Source organism: Squalius cephalus (assembly GCF_949319135.1).
Source record: "Squalius cephalus genome assembly, chromosome: 22".
Classification (NCBI taxonomy): domain Eukaryota; kingdom Metazoa; phylum Chordata; class Actinopteri; order Cypriniformes; family Leuciscidae; genus Squalius; species Squalius cephalus.
Window position 1 is genome coordinate 26,654,836 of NC_137143.1, and position 20,487 is coordinate 26,675,322.

Here is a 20,487-nt window from a genome sequence, read left to right on the forward strand (position 1 = left end):
AAACTGCTAGTTCCTATGCAGCTGAGAGTAACTTCGCAGTGCATCATAAAATGTACAAATGTAGGTGCATGTTTTATCTAAGTAATGGCAGCCAAGCTAATTAAAACAACCACGATAATCACTCTATCAGTAGTAGCCATTAGAATTTAGTGTACGATGCTAACTAACTGTGCTTGTTATTAGAACAGATGGTTTGAGAGGAAGTTATGTGCGCATGCGCAGTGCGCCTGCACAGAGCTGAAGCGCAGGCAGCGCTATGAGAGACAGGGAGAGAAAAACACCCCTTATCTGTAGAGAAAGGCTCAAAAGTTCACTCGTTTCGCACAAAATTCTTTCTACGACTCACTCAGGTCACATATCGTACCGTGTTTCTATGTCTGTGATGCGGAGTGTCTAAGAGGTTTGTAAAATTATTTTTTTCTTATGTTTAACCACCGCTCTGCGCACTGACACAAAGACAGATGCTTACTCGATCTACTCCATTATGTGCTGTTTTGGGACAAACAAATCAGATACGTGCGGGGTTTTGTAGAATGATCTTTCTTGGTTTCGGCCTTAAAGCAACATTGTTGGCTGGGCTTTGTTATGGTTCTGTCTCTTGTTTGGGCCGTGCATGAAATGTAGGCCAAACGAGACGAGCCGTGGTCGGCTAACTTGGTTTCCTTGACTCTTTTTCTCTTCGTTTTCCGCATCAGTTGCACAGCGAGCGGATATAACAGAAAGACGTCAAGTGTTCGGCGCTCATATGTATGTACAAACTTGTTTGAACGCGGTAAGAAACGCGGTTATCGATTTATAACTAAAACTTGGGGCGGATGGGGCTGAAATTGTAGCGCATTACAGCGATGTCCGATTCGCGAACGAACGATTCGTTATTTAGAGTCGAATCTTTTCAGTGAATTGATTGATTTGGTTAACAAAACCTGTTTGAAAGATTCGTTCACGATTCACAACCGTTCCGAGCGGTTCTCAACAACTCATTCGTAATAATCATATTAAAGGGATAGTTCACCCAAAAATGAAAATTCTGTCATTTACTCACCCTCGTGTTGTGCCAAACCCATACGACTTTCGTTCATCTTCGTAACAAAAAACGAAGATATTTTTAATGAAATCTGAGCAATATCTGTCCGTCCATTGACGGCTACTCAACTACCATGTTGACGCTTACAAAAAAACAAAAACAAAGCTCAAAGGAATCATAAAATCCATAAGAATTGAGTGGTTTATAAACATATTTCATCAGTGCACACAACAGATCTGGTAAACTGAAGCTCAAGCATGTTCGCTTGACATGCGAGAACCAATGAGGTTCATTCTCGTGTTACGCAGCACGTTTGAGATTCTGCAAGAGGTTTGTTCTGTCGCTTCAAGCATGTTGAATTCAATCTGTTCATCATATAAAGCGATAATGTCTCTTCAGACAATTTGGACTAAACCGCTCAATTCATATGGATAAGTTTTAAGATCTCTAGCCTATATCAACTTTTCAAAGTGGCAACGAAGCAACAAATTCAAAGTGGTAGGCCTAGTTGCGTAGACTGTTAATGGAGGGACAGAAATTGCTCTAATTTCATTAAAAAAATGTTCATTTGTGTTCCAAAGATAAACGTTAGTCTTACAGGTTTGGAACGACATGAGGGTGAGTAATTAATGACAGAATTTTCATTTTTGACTAACCCTTAAACAATTGAGAACCGACTCTTTTGAACTTGCCGATTTCCAGGGATTTCGATTGACAATTCAACAGCTTTATTAAATCTAGAAACATCTCTTTCAGATAGCCTATTCATTGTTGTTATATTATTTTATATACACTTTTAAATAAAGTCAATTTTATGTAGCATGCTTCTAGAAAAAAAAAAAAGGAAAATAAAGCTTCTAAATCCAGACTTTCTCGCTAACGATGTCTAGAGCGGTAGCTGAAGGCTGGTACAACAATGATAATCCTGAGTAAATTTTTTAGATCATTTTCTTTGGCTAATAAACACAAGTTGTTCCTGTTTGTTTGAAGTTATTAGGTTTCAAAATCTATCTGCAGTTATATTAGTGTATAAAAAAAACAAAATTTCTTTCAGTATGATATGTGCATCTCATTTGGACTTGCATTATGTCTGTGATCTTTTTTTTTTAGTCATCCATAGTTGACCATAAGGGCAGTACAATGTTTTTAAAAAAGTACTTTTCAGAAAGTTCTTTCCTCAACTTTATTTTATGTATATGTCTTTAATTTCATGTTGTCTTCATGTTTAAACAATTGGCTTGTGTGTGTTCCTGTTCTCTGCATCAATTATCAAACATCACAATGCCCCTTTGCATTTATTGCTGCATTTTATGAGGTTTGCGCGCTTCACTTGTTGACAAACCGTTCCCAAACACAACTCGTTTTTTAATTTAGTTCTAGATCGTCTCGTTCACCCGACTCAAATCTGCCCGTATTAGAGTTATGATGTCAATAGTCTGTGAGCTGCAAAGCAATTGGGACCGAACTTGATGCAGTGCCAGTGTAGATGTGGTGTTAAAATCCAGTTATTCCTGCCAGGGTTCATTGAGTCTTTGCTGAGAGTGGCATCCCACTGAACCGCCCTCATCTGCCAAGCTTTCTGCTCTGGAAGGCTCGCAAAACTCCCACAAGTGAGATTCAGCATTCTTACTGAGGTGAGTGTGCGGTTGATTGTGATTTGTAGATGAGTCAATGAAGACTTGATTGTAGAGAATGGTGAATTCTGATTTGACATGTACAGCTGGCAAGTTTGATACGTTTCATCCAATAGTTAGCCTAAGCTAACAACAAATAACTATATTTGTAGATTATGTATCATAACTACTTCCAATGGAAGTAAACAGGGCCTGGAAATAAATATTAAAATGCATAGTGTTTATAGCCTCAAGATATTATACATACTAGTGATACTGTTACTTACTGACCTTGTTTGTGTACTAGTTATATCCAAATTTGTTGTTTTGTCATGATGATGTAAGGCCAGCCATAATCTGTTCACCAGGACTGGTGAAGAAAAACAGCCAGAAATCGTCCATCTTTATTGATACCTGTTCATATTCTGGCAACATTCACAGATTTTACTTAGGGGACTAAAAACTAGCAGCCACTAGTCTCACCGCCATTAAATGTATACAAGAATACATGTTTTTATGGAAGAATTAAAAGTTTTAACAAAAATATTAGCTTTACGTTTTGGTTTAACCCTCAGGATGCAGGCATTGCCTGCATTTCTTTCTCTATCTGTGATTTTTGCAAACTAATGGACAAGTTGAGTTCTGTTTGAATCAACATTATGCAACGATTGATTTTTTTTCGATTGATTTTGTACTGAGTATTCTGGAAGTACTGGGTGTCCTTTTGTTTTTCATTTCAAGTTAAACGCTATACAATTTAGCTGATTCTCATGACACGGATGCATGTGAGGTTAATTCTGTGTCTGTGTGTTTAGGATGGCTTTTTTAGCGGCTGAGGTCAGTATGCACTGCTAGTCATTGTTTCCAATCACTCAGACGGCTGTGTCTCTGAGCTTGAGCCCAGGGATGACATGGAAACACAACCTGCTGATCTCTGAACACAAGGTATTATTTGAGTATACATTCTCAAGGGCCTCCTGTATTACTCAGTTTTTGCCATTACTGTTGGTTGAGTATTTCTATTACTATTGGTTCTTTTTCAAGACTGGAGTAATTCAGCTTTGCATCACAGTAATGAATTATGTTTTAAAATGGATTAAAACAGAACATAGTTATTTTAAATTGTAATAATATTTAATAACATTACAGTTTTTACTGTATTTTTGATCAAATAACTGCAGCCTTGGTGAGCATAAGAGACTTTTTAAAAATATAAAATACAGACAGCAAACTTTTGATGACGAGTAGTTACTTTTCGAGTCAAATGATAAAATGGTCAAAAAATCCAATAGACTTGCATTGTTTGAGAGACACGAGCCACATATCCAAGAACCCTCTAGCAACCACCTCGAAACACTAGAAATCACTCTGAACACCTTAGCATTGTGGTCTGTTGTGTTGTTCATTTATAAGTCGCTTTGAATAAAAGCGTCTGCTAAATTTATAATGTGGAGGGGAGGTTTTTTTATTGGCAAGTATCTTTTTCAGAAAATGCAAAAATCTAGTTTCTCAGTAGAATACAAAGTAAATTATGATTGAATGCTTTTTATTTTAGCAAGCACTATATATAAACTTTGACCTAATAGTGTACCTCAGTTGTGATTATTTATAGACATTTGAGAGAGCTGTCTTGTGATTGTAACCAGTTCTCGTATTGGGAAATCATATCGACTCGTTGACTTGTTTTGACTACAGTTGTGCAGTTTTGTCTTGATTTTGTGTGTAGGCCGAGCAGTGAGCTAAATCAGGGGCGTGGAAGGGTGAAAGCAGGCCATGTCACGGGTTCCCACCCCCCCTCCCCCAGGGGAAATGACCTCTGGACCTGTGGCGGAGAGCTGGTGTTATACACAGGTGAGAGAGACTGAGCGAATGGAAAGAGAACCGTTCTTTGAGTTGAGAACGCAACTCCTAAATGTCCCTTTGTGTTTTTTATTTTTATCGACAGGTAAAAGTCGTGAAGTTTTCTTACATGTGGACGATTAACAACTTCAGCTTCTGTCGGGAGGAGATGGGAGAAGTTGTGAGGAGCTCGACCTTCTCCTCAGGCCCTAACGATAAGATGAAATGGTATGTTTCATTGTGTTCTGAATGTTGTCGACAGCTCTCAAGTGGCCTCTTCATTCTTCTCTCTTTCCAAATATCATTGTCTGTGAAACCACTGTGGCCTGTTTTGATTTAGGTTGGGTTTACTCTGAGCCAGCTGGGACAAATTTTGGGGATTGCAAAAGATTTATTTTTTCACCGACAGTTGATTAATTGCTTTTATGATGAATCCTACTCTACGATGAAGTTCTGACAATATCAGACATTTTGAAGTACAGTCCTGCAGTGTGACTGCTTCTATGTCCCTCGACCTTCCTTTACACAACAACGTGCTAAAAACTGTTTTTAATTCTTGCGTACAGATGACAACTTTGTCAAAACGATCTCCATTCAAACGGACCCTCAAACGATTAAAAACGCTGTATTCACATATACACTTATAGACTGAACACGTAATGCGCATGCACATGACGCCACCATTTTTACAAATTTGCGTTTTTGTAGTTTACACGGAGACAGTAACGGTATCGCTTTCAAAAAATTTAACTTGAAACCCATTTTCAAGAGTCCCAAAATGCTGTTGTCTTGTAAATGAACGGCCAAAACGCATCAAAGTTTTCAGGTTTTTTTTTTTTAAACGCTGTCGTGTAAACGGCTCCTTGGTTACCAAATTACAGAATTATGTGGATATAGGTGGTTGTTCAGATTCAGAAGCAATGTTGTCCATGCTATTGAATTGTTTTTTACATATATATATATATAAAAAAATTAACACACTTTTTCTATTTCTTTCTGTAGGTGTTTGCGAGTGAACCCAAAGGGTCTTGATGATGAGAGTAAAGATTATCTCTCTCTGTACTTATTGCTTGTCAGTTGCCCAAAAAGTGAAGTGAGAGCAAAGTTCAAGTTTTCTTTACTGAACGCCAAAAGAGAAGAAACTAAAGCCATGGGTAAGAGTTTTCTGGATGCTCCCGTTTTCTGGATTGAGTTTGGTTATGTGGAGTAACTAAATTGTTTTTATTTGTATTTGTTGCTTCTGTTTTCTCCTCACACTTCAGAAAGCCAAAGAGCCTACCGCTTCGTCCAGGGAAAGGACTGGGGCTTCAAGAAGTTCATCAGGAGAGATTTCTTGCTGGATGAAGCTAACGGACTTCTTCCTGATGACAAGCTCACTCTGTTCTGTGAGGTAACGTAACATGTACCGTTTCATGTATACTAAATGTTTTGGTGTAATAATGTCCTTGCTTCAAGCCAATGACTCATTTGTTTAGGTGAGTGTGGTCCAGGACTCTGTAAACATCTCTGGCCAGTCAAACACAAACATGCTGAAGGTTCCGGAGTGTCAGCTTTCCGATGACCTGGGTAACCTGTGGGAAGGCTCTAGGTTCACAGACTGCAGCTTGTTCGTAGGAGGGCAAGAGTTCAAAGCGCACAAATCCATACTGGCAGGTGAGCTTAGTCATCCAAACACAGCATTGACAGACGCTTGGGGTAGACCCAGATTTTGCCTTGCAAAAAAGACAAGCTGCACAGACAATAGAGAATGTTCAGTGAAATGATAGAGGCACATGATGAATTTGGCAGTACTTAACCCACATATGATTCACTTAAAACTGATGATTCATGTTTCCTTTGACAGCGAGGTCGCCAGTATTCAATGCCATGTTTGAACACAAAATGGAGGAGAGTAAAAAAGTAAGTAAAAAGATGTTTACTACCTGTCATAAATTTGGATGCACATAATCTCTATTCTTTAGAGATGATCACATTGTATAATAATAGTAGTCATACTATTGTACATATTGTACAATAATAGTACATCACTATTACATACTGATTTATACCGTTGTAATCTAAATTATTCAACCCCCATAGCAAATCAGGTTTATTGGCAACATTTACAGACTTTCAGCTGTTTGCAATGAACAAATCAAACAAAAATATGCCATTTTTAATGACTTCTGCAGTCTCAAAATTAATCATCCCCCTGAAAAGAATCACTCACAGCACAAATCTGTAAAACAGGTGTTGTCTCAGGCACACCTGATCAAGGGCTTCATTAGTTGCACCAGGTGTGCTTGAGCTAGAACACATGAAATATCTGAACTGGCTAAGTTTGTTGAGTGTCTTGTTTGACTGCATGGTAGAAGTATGGCTAAGTCAAAAGAATGGTCCAAAATGTTAAGAGAAGATATCCCGGGTTCCTAAGATAAGTGGAAAAATAATTTGTTTTGTGTTTTTCCAGACTATTGGCACCTATTCAGTTTTCTACAATTAAGAATAAAAAAATATATATATATTACACAAACTGGGTTAAAAATATAAATTTCTTTAAGAATATACATTCTTAAATCCCAAGAATCTATCTTTTAGTCAATGCTGTTTTCAGTTGATGAATAAACAAAACTTTGTAGCGCCTCCCATCCAATAAATCGCAAAAAGCTTTGAGTTTTGTTACTTTTGATGTGAAACAAAGTCTCAGCTTTTAAATTCCGTTAATTTTCACATGAAATTCAAACAATAAATACCGTTTTGGCACTCTTTAATGTGCCGTGACAGATCGCTGTAGTGCCTCAGTTCAAGCGATGCGGCAGCATCTGATCATCTCTTCCGCTTTACTACTAGTTACAGCACGTAAAAACATTAGAATGAATTTTAAAAGATAAATTACAACTTACTGAAGTCCGTATTTTGTCTCATGTAATCACTCAATCAGTGTTTCAAACGAAAAAAAAACGTCAATAAAACAGCTTGTGAACCAGGGGTGCCGAATCCTGTTCCTGGAGATCTACCTTCCTGCAATTTCAGCTCCAACCCTGATCAAACACAACTAAACCAGCTAATTAAAATCTTTAGGAGCACTTTATAGTTACACACAGGTGTTGGATCTGAACTCTAAAGGTAGGTAGATCTCCAGAAACAGGATGGGCACCTCTGTTGTAAATATGTCATATAATGTTACATTTACCCCAGAAAAGTCATTTAGTGATCATAAACTTGTTAGTCAGCTAGAAAAATAATTGCTAAATATATTCTCTATATTGCATATTCATTGTATTTTTACTTAATATGTTCTTCAATGTTTAAATATGGTTTAAAAAATCATTTGGAAGGAGGTCTGGAAATGTGAGTCTGGAAAAGTATGGAATTTTGAAATGGAAAATGTGTGGGAATCAAGTTCAAAGTTAAAGAAACAGTGGTTACGCCACCTGGACGGGGCAGGTTAGGGTTAACTTTGCATCCTCTGGCACTGGAAACCTGCAGCGTTTGGAAGGCAAGATGGATTAATTTAAGTATCAGGAAATCCTAGGAGAAAACGTCATGCCATCAGTGAGTAAGCTGAAGCTTGGGCATCATTGGACGTTCCAACAGGACAAGTTGGAGAAGGCGGTTAAAGTCATTAAAAGTTGCATTTTCAGTTCAATTTGAGGAAATCACTTGAAATATTTGTTGTGTTGAGCTATTTCAATTACTTTTGTTTAAAGTACAAAAGTTTAAAGCTTGGGATAAATAATTTGATTACAACTGTATATAATATTTAATAGAATTTTAAACTATTATTTTAGATTAAAAAAATGTTTAACATTTAAATAAATAAAGACTGTATAAAAAAAGAATAATTTATTGCATGTGCAGATTCTTTGTAATTCTAAACCAGATTTTTTGTTCATTAGTAAATTAAGTAAAATAGGCTTTAGTAAATTAGTCATTTAGTTCATTTTTTTTTTCAACCCTATTGCAGAACCGCGTGGACATCAGTGATGTGGAACCGGATGTATTTAGGGAAATGATGGTATTTATTTACACTGGTAAAGCTCCTAACCTGGAGAAAATGGCCGACAACCTGTTAGCTGCTGCAGACAAGGTAAAGTGCTTTCTGCTCTGAAAGACAGGCCAATTTTGTTTTGTGTTCATGCTATCTGCTACATGCTGTCTGTTTCTCTTTCTCTTTAGTATGCTTTGGAAAGATTAAAGGTATTATGTGAGGAGGCTCTCTGTAACAGTCTGTCTGTAGAGAATGTAGCCGACATCCTCATTCTGGCTGACCTGCACAGCGCAGAGCAGCTGAAAGCACAAGCCATAGACTTCATTAATAGGCAAGTACAAACACTCATTTAATCAATTAAAACAATCCTTTGTACACTTTACTATTCATGTTTACTGAACACTTAAACTTTACTGTATTTACTTTGCAAATATTTGCACATTTAATGGCTCTCAAGTTTAATTTGGCTGTCTTAAAATGATGCATGATGGGAGAATTTAGAGCGGAAATGCAATACTTGTAAAAAATAATCCTCATCAATGTTGAAGGGTTTAAAAAAGTGTGAAGGGCAGTGGACTATCTAAAATGGACCAACATATTGAACACTTTAAATATTTGAAATAAAAATAATGATGATAAATAACAACACTAATAAAAATATTATTATATTCCTTCAAAAATAATATTTGGCTCGTTATTTATATTAATATATCTTCCTTCAAAGAAGCCTTCAGAGAAATCATACATTTCATTATGTGGTCCCAATTTCACTTTGAATAAATGACTGATTAAAAGCAAAGCTGACAGCTAGGCCTACATCAACTGCAATTATTTGTATGACAGTAAATCGTAGACATCGTATGACAGATAGCCGTAGCTGCAGTGCATTCTGGGAGCTCTGTGTGAATTCTGCTCTGTGCTTTTTCTTTAGATGCAGTGTTCTTAGACAGCTGGGCTGTAAAGATGGGAAGAACTGGAATAGCAAGTATGTGTGCCAACACATTAACATCTCCCAGAATCCTTTGCAAATAAAAAGCACCCAACACATCAGGATTTGCATTTTAATGTGATTAAGATACCTGTAAAAACCAAATGATTCACAACCTTTTTCTTGAGTTACCTTGCACAAAAACAGATGACAACTCTTACTGTATTGCACTTTTGAAAGGAATAATCTGGGTTCAGTGATATCGAAGCGCTGTCAACTGCATCTGTGGCATACTTTTTTTATTACCATGGAAAATACCCACAGGAATAACTTTGGTAACCCATAACCAGAAGTTCAACCGCTTGTAACGGTAATCTCACCACTCAGACAACATTAAGCTTAAATAATAAAAACTAAAGCAGTAAGCCATAGGGAGCTAGTCTATTACAGTGAATTCAGCATTCCCCCCCCCCCCCCCCCCCCCAAAAAAAATATTTTAATGAAAAACATTTTATGTTTTATTTTCAGGTATGCATTTATTTATTTGACACAACTGTTCAAAAGATTGGTGTCAGTAAGATTTTTAATGTTTTTGAAAAAAGTCTCTCATCATTTCTTTTGAAAAAAAAAAAACTAAAAACATTAAAACAATTTTAAAATAACTTGTTAAAATAGAATTTATTCTTGTGATGCAGATCTGAATTTCAAGCATCATTACTCCAGTCTTCAGTGTCACACAATCCTTTAGAAATCATTTTAATATGCTGATTTAAAAAAAAAAATCTGTGTTAAACTGTTGCGCTGATTAATTTCAGGACAAAAAATCAGGATTCTTTGAATAGAAAGTTAAAGGAACAAAATTAAATCTTCTGAAACACTAAGTGTCTTTGCCGTCACTTTTTATTTATTTAATGCATCCTTGCAACAAAAAAAAACGTATTAATGTCATTAAAAAAATGAAAAAAAAAACTTTTATATGAAGTAAATATACATATTGTTTTTAATGTATTTATATTCTTCTGATCATTTTGCACCATTGCTGTACTGTAGATGTGCGCATGCCACAGATGCTGTGGATAGAGCTTAACTTGTTTTGAACCCAGAACATTCCTTTTAATTAGCATGATTTCACTGAATTAATAAAAATCCCAGATTATTTTGACTCATTTCATCAGTGTATGATGAATGTTTTTGTTTTTGCTGTTTTGCAGTCATGCTGCAGACATAATGGAGACTGCAGGTTGGAAAGCGATGATTCAGTCCCATCCTCATTTAGTGGCCGAGGCGTTCCGCGCTCTTGCATCAGCCCAGTGCACCCCTTTTGGTCTGCCAAGGAAACGGCTAAAACAGTCCTGACCTTTGCCCTCAGACTGCTTAGAACAAAACGCATGAAGAGGCGGAACTACCCCACCGAGCCCTACTTCCCTCCTCCTTTTTTGCCCCCCTCTTCACTCGCCCGTCACCCTTACTAGAGACACGATGGAGGAGCTAGTTCAAACCGCAGTGCTCAAGAAGAAAATGGACTTCGCCATGCTGTTCACTTTGGGCGTCATTTGAGAAATGGCCTTAAAGGATCCGCCCCTCCACTCCTTTGTGTCTCTATGTGTAGCTACGTGCCTGCTGCGACTGATCCCAGACCTGTCTGAATTGCACTAGCTCCCACATAATGCAGTAGTTTTAACATGGTGGTGTTTAGGACCTTGTATGTTACATGTTCATGGGGGGGTTGGGTTAGCCCTTCTTATGAACTCGTGGTCTGACGTTTCAAAAAACCAAGTATACACTCACTAAACGCATACCCATGCACACGCATCAAGTGCAAAGATCGTCTCCACTGACACTTTTTAAGTGATGATGTTTCCTATATTGCTGGCAGAATGTCGCATTGTATGTTTATCATCATTCAAATTGGCGTAAGTATTAACTGAGGTCGTGCTGTAGAATACTTGGTGAAATGTGATGCAATTCACATTACGAGTATTACATGAAAACGGCTAAAGATGTCGATATTTTGCACCAACCTGAACTATTGGTAAATATGAAAATTTGTTTACCGTGCTGTTTACAGAAATTGTTTTCCCTTTTTCGCACAGTTAGTTCTGACTTTAGTTGAAGTTTTTTTTCCATGGTTTAACGTACTCTATGGATCAGGAGAGTTCTTTGTGTTGGAAAAAGTGTATTGTGGTTCAAATTAACTTTGATTTATTGCTTTGAAAATAAAATGGAGAAAAAACAGATCCAATGTGCACTTTTTTTTTTTTTTACAAAGCGCAGTTTTTAAAGTCAACATTAATTCTGAATTGAGCTAATTTCTCAATTCATGTCCATGGTCTTATTTTGAATAATTTTACTCTCCTGGGGCCTCATTTATAAAGCTTGCGTACGCACAAAACGGGGCTGAAAACATGCGTACGCCAGTTCCTGCGCAAAAGGTGGGATTTATAAAGAAAAACTTGACGGGAAAATTTGCGCACCTGCACGCAAACTCTGACCCATGCGTACGAACGTTTTGGAGATGGAGCACTTTGGCGACACCGATGGTGAGCTGGAGTTAAATGTATTTTTGGTCACTTTTATACAGAAAATCTAAAGAAAATTAAACATATACAGAAAGATTATACAAATAAAATTTCAATCACCAAGCCTGTCACTTGAAGCAAATATCCATTCCTTCTTAAATGTCCGCGGCAGCGAGCGTGTTGAGCCGTTTAGTGAAACTGACGCAAATAACAGTTTAAATAAATAAAATACTTCTGATATAAACATTTATATTAAATATGCCATTCAAATTAATACACTTAAACATGAAATCATTACTGAAGTTACAACATTTTTTTTAATTCAATCATTAGAAATATTTGTTGTGGATGCGATTGTTTTTGAACACTTTTCCTGTGGCGTGCTTTAATGTTTTAACCACAGAGATAATTGCTTATGATAATACCAGATTGTCTGAGAAAATAGTTTCGTGCAAATAATGCCCAAGGCCTATCTGTTTCCATTAAAAATATTAATCAATTAAAAATACAATTCGGCAAGTGGAAAAGATTGAGAAAAACTTTCTCTGAAATGTATTTTACACTATTTTATTTATGTAGGCTATTCAAAAACAAGGCAAGGATAGACAACTACTTGATTTGTATTAATGTAATGTTTCTTGTACCGTTTATATCATTTGCATATGATTATTCATCCACGTGATAACGTTTAAGTTATCACGTGGATGAATAATCATATGCAAATGATATGTAGATGAGGATCTGCATAGTAAAACTAGGCGTTGTAAGCTCCATATATGGTTATTTCGGGTGGAGACGCATGTACGCACAATCTTCCGCTGACTGGGATTTATAAAGTGAATTCTGCGCAGGTTCTGGCGTACGCACGGTTTTATAAGTCTGAATATTTTTTTGCGTACGCCATTTTTGGCTTTCGGGCGCACGTACACTTTTAGTAAGGTTCCTACGCACAGTTTTATAAATGAGGCCCCTGCTCCTTATTCATATTCTTTTATCAACCGGTCAAGTAGAGATCTGTTTTCATTACCCATAATAAAAAAAATGCCAAATAACAAAAGAATCATGTTGACTTTAAAATTTAAATTGTGCATTTTAATAATTCATTTTTAATACATTGTTCAGCAAAATGTTTTTTTGGGGGTGATTGAAGTAATCTGCCCTGCATGAAAAACTTGTGAATGTGAAAGACATTTCAAATATATCTCTCAGATAACTTTAGATATTCTTCAATCTTTAATTTATTTATACTTTTAATTTTCTTTGCATTTTTTTTTTTGTTGGCTCTTTTTACCAGTCAATCACATGATAATTTTTTTTTTTCTTCTTTTTTGTCTGTTAGAATTGAAAGAGTTGAATGAGATATAATGCAAATGGAGAACAAAGCTGTAATACGTCAGATGATCATATTTAAAAAATGATCAATTATTTTAGGAGTTTGTCCCAATTGTAGTATTTGTAAAAATAATTCTAGAGAAAAGCAGTAACTTTGAAACCCACCTATCAAACACTGTAGAGCTGTATTTTCTTTAAATGCCTTATGGTTCATCTATAATGGACGCTAGCATGTTGTAAACAGTCCATATTCTCTTTGGTCTGTGGCTTCAAAAGTCATTTGAATGAACTCTTCCCTTCTTTTAGTCTTTAAACATCTGGAGACAACTTAAGCTGAGATCAAAGCCAGCGTGCCTCAAATCCTGAAAGGCCCTGTTCATCAGGCCATGCGATTACAAAAATTCACACTGGCGTTGCGTATATTTTTTCAGATCAGAGTCTGCATATATGATCAGACCTTTGCAAATGAAATGTGTTTCTGCTGATGTGAAAGTCATCTTTGTTTTTCAAACGGCAGAATTTAAAGCCATTACACTGTCGAAGTGGCTGTTCTGTACTGAGATTCTCCTCTGGTAGCACAGGAGGGATGCTAAGGCTTTTAAAAAGATTTTGTAGAAAATGTAGTACAGATTTGACTTCCAATGCTTTGTTTGACAACCACAATTTTTCTTTGTTCACAGCATCTGTGCAAGGATTTCTGTCCAACCGAATATCTGCCGACAGTCTTGGGGGTTCATCAGGTTCAGAAAATGTGCATACGCCTCTCTTCCAGATGTGAAATTTATAATTCGCAAATGATCTTGAAATTGTGCGCAGCTGAATTGTTTCAGATCCTAATTAATGTCATTAACATAAAAATACAAGCACCAGTCAACGTCCAAATCGTTTACTTGAGAATGGCGAGCAGTAAAATTTGCGTTAGATTTACCAAATACCTGCAGTACTTTGACTCTGCCACAAGGGAAAGTGCGTACGTCTGCTTAGACCCAGACGTGGCGCTAAGCACGTTTCCACGTTAAAGACCGTTTTTATAAATATGAACTTTGCCTTGGATTTTAGCGTACACAGACTTTGCTCAAATCTGTGCGTACGCACGTTTTATAAATGAGGCCCTTAGAGTCAATAAGGAAAATACACAAGGGAGAGTTCTGGAAACTCAAAACTCGTCTTTTCTTTAATAATGAAACAAAATACAAAAGAACTGAGGATACAGTGGAACACATGGCTTCAACATTAATCTTAGTTATTGACTTTCTGTGAGCACAAAAACATGTTGGCATGAAAAGGAGGGCATCACAAATGGCAACACAAGATGTTTTATATTTTTTGTTTTGTTCTTGAATCCCAGCTTGTGTTGATTGGGACATTTTTGTATCTTTTAAAACTTCACACTTATGACGTCACAACAGTCACTGATAAAGGGTTAGGGGTCACCGTGGAAACCGTAGATGTGTTGGTCTTGTCCAAGCTTAAGTGTAAAGCACACAAATCAGCCTTCAGGAAATCAGGTCTTAAGCTTGGGTTAGTTCACCCAAAAAAGAAAATTGTGTCATAATTTACCCTCATTTTGTTCTTAACCTGCTTGACTGACTTTCTTCTGTGGAACATAAAAATAAATTGTGAAAATGATGGCAGAAATAAACAATTTCTGTTTTGGGTGAACTATTCCTGTCATCAAGGACAAGTCAGGTGGAATAGAAAGAGTGGTTCCTCATCTGACCTTGCTTCCATTTATCCGGTTCTTTGTGGAACAGGACAAGGAAACTACAGGTTAGAGAGGCTGTAATATTTAGATGACACCTCAGTTACCTCAAAACATCCAATCTAGGCTGTGCTATCCAACAGAGGTATAGGGCGTGTCACTGTGGTAGTTGTAGTCTGGGCAGACCTTCTGTACCAGCTTGTAGTCTGCACTGAAGAAGTCAATGTAGATGCAGATGACCTTGAAGGGCTTGGAGCAAAGCCAGGAAACATGGCTTTGGGTCTGCTCCTGGAGGCACACCCTGTTCGGGAAGTCGCTGCAAACAGACGTCCTCTTGCTGCGGTCCGTCTTCTCGTATTCCACTCGACAATTGAAGGCCTTATTGTCTTTAGGTACCTCTATGGTTTCCTGTTGAGTGATCTCAAAATCAACAGCCTTGGAGGGCGGGACCAGACTGACGGACACGTTACCCAGGCCGGTGGAATTGTGGCGGAAATATACGCTGAAGGTTCCGTTGCCGTGGTCAACAATCTTCCCAGTAATGAGAAGGTTGAGCTTGACCGTTTTGATGTTTGAATGGAAGTCGCCCCAACCAAACATTTTCTTAAACTTGCCTGTTTTCACATAGGGACGACGTTTGGCCCTCGAGAGGGTTCCTTCGGTATCAGTGTGGTTGGATAACCAAGCCCAAAGATCCAGCGCCCCAGGGTCCGGAGCAGCTTCACGGCGCTGGCTGTTAGATTGGGATGTGTGGGAGAAAAGCCGCAGGGATTTGAGAATCCCCGAACGAGAGCCGTAAGAAGAGACACTTTCCTCCTTATCACTCTCTCCCCAACCCAGAGGACTGAGCTCCGTGCCACATGTCACCTTCAAAGACAAAACCAGGAAGAGTACTGTTAACCATAAAGGTTGTAGATATGTATATTGAGAAAAATAAAGATTCCAATTCAAACCAGTGGTTTATCTTTCACAACCCACTCTATTTCCATAAGGTGACCGATTTCTGTGGGTCTTTATCCATTGAGAATGAATTGGCATTTCAGGCACCATTTGGGATTTCTTAGTTTGCTAGTGGAACCCTTTGGAGAACTGCTAGGAAACCTTTTGAAGGTGCTTCCAATATCCTAGGAATTTTCCCTTATGATGGGATTGCTGGAGGTACCAATGATAGTGTTTAGAGTTTTTGCAGGAACTGGTTTCCATTTTGAAGGTTCCTAAAGGAAACTGCCCTTTTTGAAAGAGTGACGAGGTTCTCCAGAGGGTTCTGCCAGTGTATCAATCTGAGGAACCCCGAATAATGTCTCACGCATCTTTACACGAAAAGTGATCATTTCATACCACACTATAAAAAAGAAAATATATTTAAGGGACCATTATGTCAAACCAGAAAAATGCTCTAGGAAATCTGGTGGAAACTGCCCATTGGGGATCAAAAAAGCTTTTTACGGTGCCTCGAATATCCAGACCAGAAATGTGTATTAAGAACGAAATTTTGATTTCAAGTTGCATGTAAGCAAAAAGAAAATTCTATTTAGGTTTAGTGAACATTAGGTTATTAAAATTTTAAGAGTTCCTAAAATACCACAAACTGATGTGCATGTCCACATTCACTCCTCAGATGCAAAACTATACGTGAATATCTAGTATAACATGAATAAAATTACAGCTAGTACATAAAAATGCATCAGTACATAAAGGATGAGAAACTGAAAGCTGCATCTGCCTTGTTTAAATGATGCAAACAGGATGTAACATCTTCAGAGAATGAAACTGTTCACTGCAATGCTAGTTTACTACTGACATAATAAACTCCCTCACACACCCAGCAAAACTGGTTCTTAAAAAACAACCATGACTCCTGCTAGCTCTTTTAGTCTATAGTTTCATATTAGTAATACAGCTAATCAGTGTTTACTTTTTTTGCACTGTGGGTACGGTGAAATATGAATGAACAGAAAACTGCACAGAAAAGACCAAAGGAGGAAGATCAGGTAAATCTCCTTCTCTCTATCTCTCTATCTTTCAGCAAAGCTCAAAAGACTCTCTCACACATACTTTCAAAAGCGTAATTTGATAGAATGAAAGTGTATATATGTCCCAAAAGGCTGTTTATCTCCCCAAGTATATATTCAGCTTTCTCCAGCATTTCTCTTTCATGTTCAGAGATAAAGAACCAAAGCGGGAAGATATTTAGGAGACACAGATAATCTGTTCTATACACCTCAAAATTCAAACCCATGATGGTGAATGAGAAATAGCTTCTGTGCATGAAAAAAAATCTGCAAAGAGTGCAAATTCATGATCAACAAAACAACAACAACAAAAAAAAAACGACTGACATTCGCTGCCGAAAAGGAAAGACAAGAGATGGAAGGTGTTTAAAAAATTAACTGGTTAATTTATCATAAATCTCCGTGGAAAGAAAAAACATTTACAATTTTTTTTTTTTTTTTTTTTAATTAACTTAAAATTAGAATTAGAGATTAGATTTGTACTTAGTAATAGTAAATACATTTTACTACAGTTCAAAGATGAAAATAAATAAAGAGAAATAAACATGATAAAATCTGGCTTAGTGATGGCAATGAAAGAGAAGTCTCTTGAGAGAGGACTTAAGGCTAAGCCATCACACAGGTTGTCATTTCATCTTAAACTGGCTTAAACTGGTTTCTAAATTAAACTCTGAATAGGCTTTGTGAATTCAAATTAATCTTTGAAAAACATTTTAAACATTTACATTGAAAAACAAAAAAAAACATTTACACACACATTTTGTTCTCCTTTGAGAAATAAATAAAACTGATGGATAAAGGGTAGGGCTGGGTATTGACACAAATTTCACAATTCGATTCGATTTCGAGCTTGCAATTCGATTCGATTTCGATTACGATTCGATTCGATTCAATATCGATTATTTTGGCTATAAGGTACAATACATTGCAAATTTTCTCAAGGAAAACTTCATTAGCCTACTATAATATTGAAGGTAAAAATTAACTGATTTGCATACAAACACTTAAAATACACTTATTTATTTTTATTATAATAAAGTTATATGAAATTATATAAAATTTTAAATGATGGCTGTCATAAAAAACTTTCCAGATTTATTCAAACATGCATTAAATATTGAAGAACGTTAAAAATTATAATGAATATATAATATGGTGCATATATTTAACAAAATGCTCCTCTCTAGAGTTAACTTTTCTAGCTGACTAACGAGTTTATGGTCACTGGATATGTTTTTTTCTGAGGTAAATGTGACGTTACATGACATTGTTTACTAACGTCTTTCCACGGTTGAAACACTGATTGAGCGATTCCATGAGACATGATACGGACTTCGATAAGTTGTACTCTATCTTTTAACACACTTTCAGATGCTCATTCATGTTTATTTCACTGATATTAAGGCGGAAGAGTTGCGTCCGTTGCTTCTGTTGTTCCTCATGAGCTGAGCTGCGCCAGAGCGATCACACGCCACAGCGCCAAAACGGTAATTATGTTTTTGAATTTCGTAAGAAAATGGACGTAATTTGAAATCTGAGACTTTGTTTCATATCAATAATAACAAAGCACAAAGATTATTGCGATTTATTGGATGGGGTGCGCGCAACAATGATCCATTCATTCATCAACTGAAAACAGGATGACTAATCGATTCTTGGGATTTAAGAATCGATATTGTTTCGTAAAAATGAGAATCGATTCAAATCGAGAGAAATCGATATTTTTTACCTAGCACTAATAAAGGGCCCTGCGGAAACTGGATTATTTTAAGTTTTATACAGGAAATTAGACAAACAGCCACAGCATAAAGGCATATTTGGATTATCCAAACTGTTTGACTCTTTCCAATAAAACTATACAATAATTTAAAAAAATCAATTATTTCTATTTATTTATTTTTAAATTCATACCTACCTGTTTTCTCAAAACAAAACAAAAATACTTCCAAAAAATAGCTCAACAACTGATAGTTATAGAGATAAAAGTTGCAGTGATAATAATAATGATAATAATACACAATGTCTTTTTCCATCTCTCACCAGTAGACCCTGAGAGAATAAATGGTTCATTAACTTTGGCAAAACAAATTCTGCAAATGTTTGCTTTAATTAAAATAATTGAAATAAATAAACTCATACCATGTGTAAGCAGAGCATAAGCAGGGCAGAGTAACACTGGCACATCTTCATGTATTTTATGAGTCCAGATCTGGGTTAATAAAGATCAGATCCGCTCGTGGCAGGGTCTTGAGTCAGTGTGCCTAAAAACACAAAAAAAAACATCATGCTTAAAGATACAAGGAAATCTGTGTTGAGAACAAACAATTGATAACAAGAAATAGTCCAACTTTACACTACATCACGTAACGGTGTAATTATTTTAGCATGCCATTAACAAATAACAGGTTAAAATGATGAATGCATAAAAGAAAGCACACATTATAGTCAAGTTTACTGGTTGAAGTATAACCATTTTAATCGCCTTATAACTTTTTTGCAGATCTCGTGGTGTGAAAATTCAATTCTAAAACTTACAAACTCACCATGTAGTCTCTCAAATAAAATGAGGTCATAAAACATGTTTAATAGAATTACAATGTTGTTTAAATTAGATTTAAATGATGACACCGCAGGAAATAACTACTGAGCAATATTAATAAACAAGCAGTTATTTTGAGAAGATGCTTGTGGTTATTCTTTCTTGTAATTTTATTACATGAAATAGGTGCAAAGAAAAAGAAAGTTAGCAAATAATATTTAATATGATTCATGTTTTAGTATAACTCACCCTTCTACTGTAGAGTTGGACCCATGCATCTCTGTGCGGTGAGCATCCTTACAGTGTCGTTCACAGATCGCATAAAGAGAGGATGAAAGACAAGCATCGCTCCTCGACCGTCCAAACTCAAAGTGACCCGCAATAAAAAACTTTTTTTGCATTTGATTAAAACAATATAATCTTCTTCTTTACTCAGCGTGGCTTATGTCCAGCAGCTTTAAATCCTCTTAGCTCTGCTCATCTGGCTGCATGCCTTTCCTCTGCAACACTAACATATCCTAACACGATTATGTGTGGATGTGATTGTCCATCCAAAAGGAAAACAAATAATAAAACTGCTCTCTAAGCAGTCCCCTGGGTAAAAGTCCGGGTTTGCTGCATTCTTGCCCGCTCGCTCTTCCTAAACTGCTGTTGTGTGATGGATCAGTGCGCTTTTGGGTTGTGACAGTGGAGTCACTGAGCCCAACCCCTCAACATCAGCACCAATAACAGCACACATCATAGTTGCAAGCTTTTTTATGTGTGTAAACCCATTTAAAACCACTAAGTGTAAAGTCAGTGTTAAGAAGTACTTTGTTGGTTCATAAAACAGCAGAAGATTTGCCTTGTGGGCAGAGATTATATTTTTGTGATAAAAGTGCTATTCAGAAGCATTTCGGCTCATTTTTCGTCATGGCACTACAAAAAAAGATTATATTAAGATTTTATATATATATATATATATATATATTGGGGAGACTGGGGTAGTTTAAATTTCAGTGAATATTTC

General features: G+C 36.6%; 2 protein-coding genes across 2 annotated transcripts; one reads left to right on the top strand and one right to left on the bottom strand.

The window, feature by feature from the left end:
* Positions 1 to 218: 218 nt before the first annotated feature.
* Positions 219 to 11,814, top strand: spoplb (speckle type BTB/POZ protein like b). Its single transcript, XM_079856950.1, has 13 exons — positions 219 to 400; positions 2,543 to 2,658; positions 3,453 to 3,582; positions 4,364 to 4,488; positions 4,583 to 4,704; positions 5,479 to 5,630; positions 5,739 to 5,866; positions 5,952 to 6,129; positions 6,320 to 6,375; positions 8,423 to 8,545; positions 8,635 to 8,777; positions 9,378 to 9,431; positions 10,586 to 11,814. Exons 4-13 carry the CDS (start codon positions 4,411 to 4,413, stop codon positions 10,728 to 10,730), a joined length of 1,179 nt encoding a protein of 392 aa, XP_079713076.1. The 5' UTR covers positions 219 to 400; positions 2,543 to 2,658; positions 3,453 to 3,582; positions 4,364 to 4,410; the 3' UTR covers positions 10,731 to 11,814.
* A 2,561-nt stretch (positions 11,815 to 14,375) lies between these two features.
* nxph2b (neurexophilin 2b) lies at positions 14,376 to 20,135 on the bottom strand. Its single transcript, XM_079857744.1, has 3 exons — positions 19,728 to 20,135; positions 19,079 to 19,200; positions 14,376 to 15,794 (listed from the first exon to the last, which is right to left on the bottom strand). Exons 2-3 carry the CDS (start codon positions 19,127 to 19,129, stop codon positions 15,060 to 15,062), a joined length of 786 nt encoding a protein of 261 aa, XP_079713870.1. The 5' UTR covers positions 19,130 to 19,200; positions 19,728 to 20,135; the 3' UTR covers positions 14,376 to 15,059.
* Positions 20,136 to 20,487: the final 352 nt, after the last annotated feature.